Below are 12832 nucleotides of genomic sequence, written 5' to 3' on the forward strand. Positions count from 1 at the left end.
ACCCTCAGCAAAGTAGGTGATCTGCTATTGTACCCTCCATGACCTACCTGCAGTTAGTAAATAGAGGCACTTCATTGTCAAGGAAACTGTAGTAATCTGGGGGGTCTCCCAGACTATTGAGAGGTTTTGAGATCCCGGGGTGGTAAAGTTGAGGCTGGGGTCTTTGTTAGCTTTGAGCCCCCTGCCCTTAGGTCTCTATCTTGATAACAGCTCCGATGCAGACACTGTGTGGCCTGGATGCCTCTGCCTTTAGCTGAACCCGAATCCTAAGGTAGGAAGGATGCAGGCTTCGGCGGGGTTCTAAGTGGCATAGTTGTTTCAATGTAAAGGTCATCTGTCTTTTGTGAATACTTGTCAATGAATGACATCACCACCTCCTGTGTGCCTGCCAACCCAATGGAAAAGTGCTAAAGATAGGACGATTTCTGTCTCCACTTTTGAAGTTCGTTACACAAGTTTGGAGTGGAGGTTTAATTCCGGCTTAGGTTGGATATTGAGTATTAGACTGATCTGCTTTTGTCTTCTTAGAGCGCGTAACTCGGTGGCACCATGTGTGGCATCTGGGCCCTGTTTGGCAGCGACGACTGCCTGGCCGTGCAGTGTCTGAGTGCCATGAAGATCGCACACCGGGGCCCAGACGCGTTCCGCTTTGAGAATGTCAATGGCTACACCAACTGCTGCTTTGCGTTTCACCGGCTGGCAGTGGTGGATCCTCTGTTTGGAATGCAGCCCATTCGACTGAGGAAATATCCTTCTTTGTGGCTCTGTTACAATGGTGAAATCTACAACCACCGGGCGGTAAGGAGAAGGAACCCAGAAGATGTCTGCTTGTGATTAATGCCCAGAGCTGATTGGTTATAAGAATGTTTGTATCGTGCCTGATTTTTAAAAAAGTCTTCTTGTGTGTTCATCATCGCTTCTGTTCCAGTCATACAGCTGTGCGGGCCACTGATGCTCAAAGAGGGGGAATGACTTGGTCACACGGAGTAATGAGTGTGGGGATACCATTCGGATTCTTGGAGTATTAGCCATTTGTTCTATTAGAGCTTCTAGCAGTATCGCTTCTCGGCCTTTGGCTAAGATCAAGTGTAGAGCTTCTAGCAGTAATTGCAGTTGTGCTAGTGCTGTGTTAGAGACTGCAGTAAGAGGAGCAGGTGAGCTGGTGAGTGGAGCTCATTGTAGTAGGGAACAGACAGTATCATTGTTGATGTAATAGACTTCCTAAAGACAATTACAGAACTGTTGAGTATGAGGATCCACTTTTAGGAAATGTGTGCGGAGCACAGCTTTTGAGGAAGTGACACCCAAACTGAGACCTGCTGGACAAAGATCACCTGGCCAGGTTGAGAGGAGCTTTGGATGTAGCAGGTGTAGAAGCCCATGGCGGGAAGAAAGCATCCCTGGGATTGCAGTGAGTGAGAGGTGTGTGGGGAAGGGATGTTGGGGGGGGAAGGTCACCTGCTGCAGGGTGTCCTGATAGGAAGTTGGAATATCATTCTAAGGGCAGAAGTGATCACAATCATGAGGGAGAGATAGAATTTAACAGTTTGAGGAAGATCATATTCATAACACTTCTGTAGAATGCCTGTGACATATGCCACTGAAGCATGCGATTTTTTGTTTCACTTAATCAAACCCAAAAGGTAGAAAGGTGGCAGGCTGCAGTGAAGTACATTAGGCTTTAGGCAACACTGAAACAGCTTCCTAATCTGATGAAGCTTCCTTGTAGAATGAGAACAGGAGAAGAGAAGGCAACGTTGATCCTAGGCAGCCAAGTTTGATAAGATACTTTCAATCCAGGATTATTTGTGTAGTTTTCCATAACTTTGTAATCTACCAGTTGCAAGTTATTTTTTGTTTATCAGCCTTCTCTCCAACTTTGAAGCTTAAATAAATTTTGGAAAAGAAACAGCAGTGGTCATGTAGGTTGAGTAAATGTTATCGCCTTAAATGTGTTTGACGTGTGTGATGTTAGGGGCACTATTTTGAGTATTCTGATGGGGATTAATAACAACGTGTCTTTTATTGAAAATAACTTTTAAAAAGTGTAAATGTTCATTCTATATATTGATCATCCCCTGTACATTTTTGACTTGAACTGCTCCTCTCCTGCGCTTACTAAAATGACCCTTTGTGCTTACCGTTCTTTTCACTATTTCATTGGCAATCACCTTAAAAAAAGTTGCCGGATATATAGTTGAGTTTTTATTTTTCATGTAAGGATTAAAACATCTGCAGAGTTTGTTATCCATGGGGTTCTGGAGTCCATTTTGCATGAGTAGATGGATATATATAAATACATATTTGTTACATAGTCTGTATGTAAGTATTCGTCCTTGTACACATTACCATTCTATACAAGGCATCACATACTATTTGTCAGAATACAGCTAAAATTATTAGGGGTTCAGTCTTATGTTGCAAAGCATTTAGAGAATTGTTTGTGAGTTGAAACCAACTATTTTGATAATGCTGTGATTCTTCTAAATCATCGAGGTGCAGGAAAGGATTGTAGGCACCAAAATATTTAATCCACTTTGCAATAGAACATGAATTGGTGAAAACACAAGAATCCTAACACTTTGGCTTTGCTCTGCTTCCTTAAGCTGCAACAATACTTTGAGTTTGAATACCAGACCAATGTGGATGGAGAGATCATTCTTCATCTGTATAACAAAGGAGGGATTGAGCAAACAGTTCGCATGTTGGATGGGGTGTTTGCCTTTATTTTACTGGACACTGCCAATAAGAAAGTATTCTTGGGCAGAGACACGTATGGCGTCAGACCTATGTTCAGAGCCTTGACAGAAGATGGATTTCTGGCTGTGTGTTCTGAAGCTAAAGGTAATAATGAAATCAATTTTGCTCTGAATTTTCAATCTTTTTCTGGTATCCTGCTTTCTTCTAGATCATATTTGGAAGTCCCATGAGGGGACTCCATATGTTTACAAATGATTGAGTAAGTTGTGATTTCTCTGACATTGGATGTATTTACATGGATATGCCCCATGTTGTTTGCTTCTGGATAATGCTGCTAAGTTTTTGTGTGTTTTTAGTAGGTGAGCTCAGTTTTTCAGCACTTCTGCAACCCTGGGCGGCAGGTTTATAGTACGTTTATGTGTTGTTAGGCTAATAAACTCTGCATCTAGTTTGATCCTACATGCACTTTTAAGTTTTGCTATGTAATGTAATCAAAGAATTGGTCCTGCAGTTATTGCCTTGTAATACTTCGCTGTAGCTATTGCAGAACTAAATACCATTTTAAAAAGAGCTTTATTGGCCTGTAATGCACATAGTATATAACGTACACATTTAAGATATACAAGTCGGTGGTTTTTAGTGTAGTCTCAGGTTTGTAGCCAGCACTCTAGGCCAGTTTAGAATGTTGTTTATCACATCAAGAAAAAGCCCTCTGCCCTCTAGCTGTAATTCCCCAACCCTCTTTATCTATCCTCTGCAGCCCTATAGCTCATTTTGGTCTCTGATACTCATCAGTCTGCTTTCTTTCTCTGTGTATTCCTTATTCTGAATATTTCATATGAATAGAATAATACCATTTTATGTTTTTCTGTGACTGGACTTTTTTACTTGGCATAAGATTTTAAAGATTGCCTATTTTGCAAGTACTTATTTTTCTGGCATGGTGATCTTATATGGATATGCCACCTTTTGTTTATTTCTGGATAATGCTGCTAGAAATGTGTACAAGTTTTTGTGTGCATATAGCTTTTCCTTTCTCTCTGCTACGTACCTAAGTGTGGAATTGCTGGGTCATGTAGTAATTATTAGTGGAATTGCCAGATTGTTTTCCAAAGTGACTATTTCAATGTACACTCCTACCAGAAATATATAAGGTTTCAAGTTTTGGTACTGGAGTTTTTCAGTGTACTCATGTCCCTCTTGTAATGTGGTATCTTACTGTGGTTTTGATTTTGCATATTCCTACTCCTTAATATAGTTTGTCTGTCCATTTCTATGCCACTTGTATCTCTCTAGAAGTAGATAGTAGGACTTTGTGTGATTAAAATTTTCCCTATTTTGATTATACATTGGGTGTTTTTTGTTTAAAAGTAGATAATACACTTGCATGTGCTGGTGCATACTATAATCCCAGTACTCAGGACGCAGAGGGAGAAGGATTGCTACAGGTTTGAGATTGGCCTAGACTATATAGTGAGTGCAAGGACTACATAGGTAGACCCTGTCTCACAATAAAAGCAAAAGCTGTCTATTTATATCGATATCTATATATACCATATAAATAAAAAGCAACTTATCAAATTTTTCCCAATCCTGAGAGTGCCTGTGAAGTACTGCCTCATTGAGGAAGTTATCTTTTTAAAATCTGTAGGTCTCGTTACACTGAAGCACTCCACAGCTCCATTTTTAAAAGTGGAGCCTTTTCCTCCGGGACACTATGAGGTTTTGGATTTAAAGCCCAATGGCAAGGTGACATCTGTGGAAATGGTTAAATTTCATCACTGTACTGACGAGCCTGCCCATGCCTGCCACGACGGCGTGGAGAAACTCTTTCCAGGTAACTAGCAGCTGCTTGTCCCCGCCCTTCCCCAGACACAGAGCGTTACAGTCACGTGAGTGGGGTGATTGTAGTTTCAAGACTGTTTTCCTGTTTCACTGGGATGGGACCTCCTGGAGTTTGACAGACTCCACTCTGGATTGCCGGCCGTCATGGGGGATGTGGAGGACCGTGTGCTTCAGCTTAGTAACTAAAGCGGGCTCAGCTTTTCTGGAGCTGTTGAAGGTCCTTTGTGTGTTCATAGGTTTTGAGCTAGAAACTGTGAAGAGCAACCTGCGTATCCTTTTCAACAATGCTGTTAAGAAGCGTTTGATGACAGACAGAAGGATCGGCTGCCTTTTGTCAGGTGAAGTCCATTTAAAAGTCTAACAGTATTTAGTGTGTGTTTGTTTAAGGGAAATGATTGGTAGCCATTCCTGAGCTTTTGAGTGAAATATTTGTTGTATGATTTCACCTTTTCTTTATTAGAGGATGTGAAGCTTTGGTAAGTTGTGTTTAACATTCCTAGTGATGCAACTTAGAGTTCTGCCGTAGCTGTATTAGTGTCAACAGCTAGGAGGACATTTCTTTAGAATCCCGTGTAGTGACTTTTATCCAATTTAAGCATAGTTAGCGTTCCTACAGTGTCCTCTCCAAATTATTAGCTGTATCTTTTCACTGATGAATGTTGATTTCTGTTTGTAAAACTTGGAGCTCTGCAGGGGTCAGACAGAAATCCCAACGCTGACGAGGACTGTCAGCCTTCCTGTCTGTCCCTGTCTGACACAAGGCGCCTGACCCGTGCCCTGGTTCTCTGCTTGTAGGGGGCTTGGACTCCAGCTTGGTTGCTGCCACTCTGTTGAAGCAACTGAAAGAGGCCCAAGTGCAGTATCCTCTGCAGACATTTGCCATCGGCATGGAGGACAGTCCTGACCTGCTGGCTGCCAGAAAAGTAAGAGGCTGTCTTTCACACCCTAGAGCTGGAACAGACTTGTTACTGGGTGGAAATCAAGTTAGGAAGTGATGACCCTGTTTTGGCTGCTGTATGGACTGCAGTCATTGTTTTAGATGCAGTGCATTAGAATGGAAAGAATTGCCTTTGGGATATCCACTGTACCCTCCGACTTTTATCCATCATGCCCATGCAATCCAGGGAAAACCCCGTGACAAGAATTCTGTGCCTAGAATGAAGGCGTGGTGTGGTGTTAGGGCCTCAGTCTTTGGAGTTTTAAATCCTGGCTTTACCACACAAGTCCTCACTTACGTAACAGGGGTATTTCTATCTGCAGTGTGATAGTTTGAGGGAAAATGTGTAACCCATTTGTAGTGTGTAAGATAGGCCCTAGCACGTGGGAAGTATTTAGTTAATGTTACCGATTTAGTTTCAATTTTTTATGCAAAGTGTTACGTTGGGAGCTGTGTGCATCGGGGCCCTTGCACACAGAATGTGGGCGCTCCGGTTCTTGCTCACAAAAACTCAAGAGTGAATGAGAACGTGCTGGAGAGCAGTCTGAGTGCAAGTTGACTGACGCTAGAAGACTCTAAAATGTCCAAAGAAAGTGGCAGAAGGGGATAGCCACTGCATGCAGGAATAACATCCTGGATGTAAAATTAGATGTCTCCTTAACATCCAGAGGAGAGCAAGATTAGCGTGCAGGCGTGTTGGTCTAGAGGGAGATGAGGTAGTTAGGTAAAATAGATGAGGCAGGGGGTGCTAGTTGGGAGGCTGGTATTTATCAGGTGGCGGCCTTGGGATAGGAAGAGCTTGTGGGAGACAAGGCTTCTTGATGCTGAGCACAGAGAGCAGGGCAGGCTGGGCACCTGGTAAGTGGGCGCATATGTGGTGTCCTTGGAACCCTTTCCTCTTTCTTTTGCCGTGTTTATTTTTTACTGTTGATTCACAGTTCCCCATGAACCACTATTGTGTTGCATGTATAAGGTAATCCTTTTATTTTAATATTGAGTATCTGGACTTTCCTTTGTATAATCAGGTGGCAAATCATATTGGAAGTGAACATCATGAAGTCCTCTTTAACTCTGAGGAGGGCATTCAGGCCTTGGATGAAGTCATATTCTCCTTGGAAACCTATGATATTACAACAGTTCGTGCATCAGTGGGTAAGGCATTTTATAAATGAGAAGCTGTTTTTATTTAGTACTGCAAGAGCATAAGTTTTAAAAGGTATTTTGAGTAGTAGGCTATCACTCAGCATTCCATCAGAGTGACAAAGTACCTGAGAAAAATCAACATAAATGGAAGCAAAGTTTAAGGTGGCTTCTGGTTTCAGAAGTTTCAGTCCATGGCCGATTAGCTGTTTTGTGTTTGGGCCTGTGGCGTGGCAGAACATCATGGTGGGGAGCAGAGCTCTTCACTTCTTGGCAGCCAGGACGTACAAAAGGAGAGACAGGGTCTCAACTGAAGACTGAGAATATTTGAAAGTAAAATTTCATCTGTTTTGGATGCACAGAGTTTTCTTTCTTTGTCTTTATTTCTTAGGCAGTAAAGCCTAACCACTCTTTACATAGCATGTACATTGTATTATGTGTTATAAGTAATTTATGATGATTTAAAATACAGGTAGACCTTAGAGACATTGTAGGTTCACTCCTAGGCCTCTGCAATAGTGCAAGTATTGTTATTCGTGAATATTTGGGTTTCCCAGTACATATAAAGTCATGTTTAGTATACTGTGGTTGGTTAAGTTTTAGTAGCATTATTGCAGGCCAGAAGTTGTACATACCTGTAATTCTAGCATTTAGGGGGCTGAGGCAGGGAGATCACTGTGAATTTGAGACCAGCATACACTGCATAGTGAGTTCAAAGGCAACCTGAACTATGTAGGAGACACTGTCCAAAAAAAAAGTTGCATACCTTAATTAGAAAATGCTTTGGTAGTAAAATATATTAATAATCATTTTGTTGAAAAATGATATCAGTATTGCTGTAAGATTAGGCTTTCTTTTATTTTTTATTGGTCTTTTTGCCCAGTCTGTAAGTGCTGCTGTCTCAGATACATGTCTTTTTGTTAGATGCTACTTGGAATGCAAAAACAGCCTAAATCTCTTTGTCTCTCTCTGTCATACACACACACATACACACAGACACACACACCGTTAGGTATTACACTGGCTTATGGCCCTCTTGAATATTATAGTAAATAGTCAGGTATGCAGTATGTTATTTATGGGCTGGGGTTGGATTAGGAGAAAAGTTGAAAAGGCTGCACTTAGAGGGGTGATGATAAAAACCACTGTGCGAAGCTGGCATTGGTTAGAGAGGGATAGAACAGGTACCAAGGCCGCATGTTTTGATAAATCAGGCCTCTTCATGTACAATGGAGTTTCAGAAATAAGGAGTGTGGGGGGGATGACAAAGTTTAAGAAAAGCTCCTATATTTGTCTATTATTGTTATTGTGGATACCTAATGAAACACCTGAGTCCTGGTAACTTCTAAGAAGGTTTATTTAGCTCATAATTGTGGCTCATAGCTCATGTCCAAACAGCACGGCGCTCTGGCCAGAGCCCTTCCGGCCTTGACCCCTCATGGTACACAGAGTCACAGTGGGAGCCTGTTAGACAAGGAATGGGATGACAAGGAAACACTGGAAGGAAGTGCGCTGGGAGGAGCTCTTGTGTAACCGTGAGCTCTCAGGAGAGCACCTGGGCTTGCCTGTAAGAACCAGAGCACCCACTAAGATGAGGTACCCCCTTCAGGTCCCACCAGTACCACCCTGCATCAAACCTCCAATCCTCAGAGACAAAGTATATTCAAACCACTGTCCTGCCCAACCCTTATTTTATATAACAGTACCAGTGTACGAGACATGATTTTCAGCACTGGAGTCGTTGTTCAGTTTAGCAGCATTTCTAGGTTGGCATTGTTGGTCCAAAGCCTTTGGAGCTTTGAAATGCGTGTGCAATCCTAGAAAGGTTTCCGGCCATTTCACTACAATAAGAGTATCACTTCCGGCTTACGTACACATGGGTGGCTTGGCGCTGTGAGCTTGCTTTGGATGTCACTTCCTGTTCATACAGAGCCCAGTATAGTAGTGAATCCCGCAATTGCATTTGAAAGCCAGAAAAAAGAAGAGAAAAAGGCATTTTTGAAGGAATGCCATGTTGACATGAGGCTCTATTTCTCTCGCTTAAGGCATGTATTTAATTTCCAAGTATGTTCGGAAGAACACAGACAGTGTGGTGATCTTCTCTGGAGAAGGATCCGATGAGCTGATGCAGGGCTACATCTATTTCCACAAGGTGAGCACTCTGAAGGGAGGGCACGTCCGTGCGGGCTGGAGAAGAGTCTGAACTGTGTCACAGCGTTCTGTCATCTGTCACCTCAGGGTAACAGGTTTTTGAGCATCTGTGAGTTTCTACACAGGAAGAAATCTGATAGTGTGTGCCTGTTTGTTCTGTGAAGAAAGACTTCTTAATCGATCAGATAATACTCTTTCTTTAACCTCAGTGAAGCTGAGAATCCCCTTCCGGTCCTTCCTCCCTGCCCATTTCCGGCCTTGCCCCCAGGGCGGCCATTGCGTTACCCTGCCCTGAGCCTGGGCTGTGGAGGTTTGTGTGAGCATCTGCTGCTGGCCAGGCCTCTGCTCTGTCCCTGCCTTGCTTTGCGTCTGCCTTACCATCTTCTGTGTCGCAGTGGGTGTAGGAAGGAGACATCAGAACTTCCGTGTGCCACAAGCAAAGTCGTTGCTCAGCTCGTTGTTTGTAACATAGGCTCCTTCTGCGGAAGAGGCTGAGGAGGAGAGCCGGAGGCTGCTGAAGGAGCTGTATCTGTTTGACGTTCTCCGAGCCGACCGGACGACTGCTGCTCACGGGTAACTGGATCGTTTCAGCAGTGACTGTTGGGAAAAGACTGACAAATGTGAAGGACTGGTGGATGAGCTTTTGGTTTTTTTTTTCAGGGGGTCAAATGTTGCAAAGTTGATTTTTCTCTTTATAAACCAAATAGGAGTTGTGTCTTTTAGCCCCAAAAGAATGGAAATAAAGTGACAGGAGTACCATAGGAATGGGGAGAGGTCTTCAGTGTTGCTTTTGCAGATGTCATACCTGCCTTTTTTTGTATGGTACTGAGGATCGAAGGCCTTCCCTGGATCTGCACCCCCAGCACCATATTGTTTCTTTTTTCTTTTTCTTTGGAGATGGGGTTGCACTAGATTGCCCACCTAGGCTCACACCTGCCCTCCTTCCAGCCTCACAGACAGCTGGGGTTCGGGGCCTGCGACACCACTCACTGCTCGCAGTGCCCATCTTTCGAGCGTATCCATAGTCTTCCCCTCCTGAGCCCAGGGCCAGCTGCAGCAGCTGTCGCTAAGTCTAAGAAAGTGAAAGCTGTAGACTCTGCATAGCAAATGCGGAGCACCTTCCTTGCCTGCTTGATGTTGTGGGGACCCTGGTGGGAATGAAGATGCAAGGGCTTTGATTAAATGATTTAGAAAGCAGCATTCTTCCACATCATTTGCCCCTGACTTAAGGTTTCCTGCTTTAAGTGCTCATGTTGGAGAATTAAGGACTCCTACTGCACAGGGCAAACAGCTGAATTACATGTTTTAGTTTCTCTCCTGAAGCAAGGTTAAGTACGGGAAATGATAGGGTGGGGAGGCCCTGGATCCTGGCTTATCATCCTATCTGGTTGTCTTAGCATCACTGCGATGTCAGACACTGATGATGTGGCATTTGATGGAATGTTGAACACTGGTTCAAATTCAATATTTTGTACGAGTTCTTGGTCACTGAATTGTGATTGCACCGTTACTGGGAGAAGAGGTGATCTCACCTGGAAAAACCTGAGTCACAGTGATTTGGGCAAGGCACATGCTTAATGATCAGCACTCTCACTGTTCTTAACTTTCCTGCTTTGTACGATGTGCATTGAAGTTTTCGTAGGAAAAGGTACAAGAGGAGTGTAAGCTAGCGTTACTCGGTTTGGTTCAATTGCTAGGAGACGGCACCAAAACCTGAACTGACAAGAACTGAGTGTGCATTTGACTTAGATTTTTCCCTTTTCTCCTTTAAGCCTTGAGCTGAGAGTTCCATTTCTGGATCACCGATTTTCTTCCTATTACTTGTCTCTGCCACCAGAAATGAGAATCCCAAAAGTGAGTAAGCAACCAAGACAAACACTGTCCACTGCTCTCCACGTGCGTATGTGGCTTCTCCTGACGCCTCTCCTGTTCTCCTGGCAGGATGGGGTAGAAAAGCACCTCCTGAGAGAGGCCTTTGAAGACTCCAAGCTGCTGCCCAAGGAAATTCTCTGGCGACCCAAAGAGGCCTTCAGCGATGGGATCACCTCCGTCAAGAATTCCTGGTTTCAGATTTTACAGGAATTTGTGGAACATCAGGTGTGATTCTGATGTTTTAAGAAGAGTCTCCTGGATTGGACCATTTGGATTCATTTTGATCTCATTTAGATTCACAGTGCCCATATATAATACTTCATTTGTAAGAAATGTACAGGAATTAGGTAGCATGAAAGATTGCAGAGTAGTCACTAATAGTCTCCAGAAGCAAAAGAGAAGAACGAGGAGCAGAGACTTCATCACCATTGACCATTTAGCACATTTTGGGTACCTGGTGGGTGCTACACACGATCAACTAGACAAGAATGAAGTGCTCAGAGGCACCAAGTTATTAGAAATCTGCCTGTGAATGTTTCTTAAAAGTTCCTGCAGCTATGCATACTGTATTTTGGCCTTTTGACAGAACGGGTGGGTGAGTCAGAGAATGTTGTACAACTGTTAGTTGTGGCTTTTGTGAACTTTGTTTTGGTCTTGTGGCACCAGGGCAAATACAAGTGTTTCCTTATCATTTACAGAAGTCTTTCTTCTCACAGGTTGATGATGCAATGATGGCAGCTGCAGCCCAGAAATTTCCCTTCAATACTCCAAAAACGAAAGAAGGCTATTACTACCGCCAGATCTTCGAGCGGCACTACCCAGGCCGGGCCGGCTGGCTGAGCCACTACTGGATGCCCAGGTGGATCAATGCCACCGACCCTTCGGCCCGCACTCTGACCCATTACAAGTCAGCCACCAAAGCCTAGGTGCTCACTCTGCACCCTGTGGAGGGCAGGCAAATGCTCCTTATTGCTGTGATGGTGGGGAAGCCGTGGTTGGCTGGGGGACCAGTAAGAGGCAATCTCTTAGGCTTATTTTGGCTTGACAAAAATAAAAGTCATTCATGTAAAACATTGCTGTACTCCTTTATAGTCACACAGTCCCGGCACATGAGTGGTTACAAACTGAGCAGCTTTTGGTGTATCGTAGTCAGGAGGCCAGGGAACTAGTCCACAGATTCTGGGGATGTGCTCAGTGGTAGAGTGCTTGCCGAGCACATACGGGGCCCTTGGTTCAATCCCTTGCGCAGACCCCCAGCTCCCAAAAAAATAAAACCTTAAAACCAGCAACAAACGAGGCAGTGGAAAGAGGTCTGATGCTGGCAAGAGCTCATAACACACTCCTGACAGAACTGCTTTGGAAGATTCCTGGCCCCGTGCCCGTGTCTCCTTGCTGTGGTCTTAGGGTGACTGGTCTTAGTCCTGCCTCCATCCTGACAGCTGGCTGGGCAATCTCGGGAAATGCAAGTCCTTTGAGGGAGTTCATGACAGGTGTGTTTTCTAAGATACGAATTCATTTTGTTGTTTTTTATGTTGAGCCAGCACCCCTGATGGGGACTATTCTGGAGCTGGGGTCAAGCTTTTAGTGAAGAGCCAGACAGTAAATGCGTTAGGCTTTGAGGATCTTTGTTGGGACTGTGTAGCTCTGCTGCAGAGCAAAAGCAGGTGTGTAGGGGGTATGTCAGCTACTAGGCATGGCTGTGGTCTGTTCCAACTTTGGTTATGAAACCAGGGGGCAGAGCAGATGCAGAGCTTGGGTCATAGCTTCCTGATCCAAAGAATGAACCAAAGCTTAGCATTTCTCACTAAACGTATTTTTAGCAGGGTTGTGGAAAGAGGGAACCTACCATGGAGACAGTGAACAGGCGACAGAGTTTCTTTGAAATACTCTTGGGTTGTTTAGGGACAACATTGAAATACATAATATGGATTTGGCTATGGAAAATGTCATAAGGCTGCTTGATGGGAAAAGTGAGTAGGCCAGAAATTTAACCGAGCGAGAAGATGTCAACTGAGACTTGCTACAGAAGTGTTCCCACCTACAATTAGAAAATGTCCCCTAGAAACAGGAAATACCGTTATTAATACTAGACAACTTGTAAGGCTTTTTTTGTATTTGTAAAGGCTTGAATTTGTTAAGCCTGGGATGACTTGACTGTAACATATTTCCTGATCAAACCTCACCCAA

At 43.8% G+C, this 12832-nt stretch overlaps 1 protein-coding gene across 1 annotated transcript; it reads left to right on the top strand.

Annotated features, from left to right (window-relative positions):
• Nucleotides 1-528: 528 nt before the first annotated feature.
• LOC102024715 (asparagine synthetase [glutamine-hydrolyzing]) lies at nt 529-11718 on the top strand (the record flags this gene model as incomplete). The annotated part of the gene is given in 11 exon segments (XM_013516080.1): nt 529-798; nt 2607-2844; nt 4352-4537; nt 4782-4883; nt 5341-5468; nt 6508-6634; nt 8668-8774; nt 9246-9346; nt 10546-10627; nt 10715-10870; nt 11362-11718. Coding segments are annotated over 11 exon segments (1686 nt in total). The 3' UTR covers nt 11572-11718.
• Nucleotides 11719-12832: the final 1114 nt, after the last annotated feature.

The sequence above is a fragment of the Chinchilla lanigera genome, unplaced genomic scaffold, assembly GCF_000276665.1.
Source record: "Chinchilla lanigera isolate Chin_1 unplaced genomic scaffold, ChiLan1.0 scaffold00031, whole genome shotgun sequence".
NCBI lineage: Eukaryota > Metazoa > Chordata > Mammalia > Rodentia > Chinchillidae > Chinchilla > Chinchilla lanigera.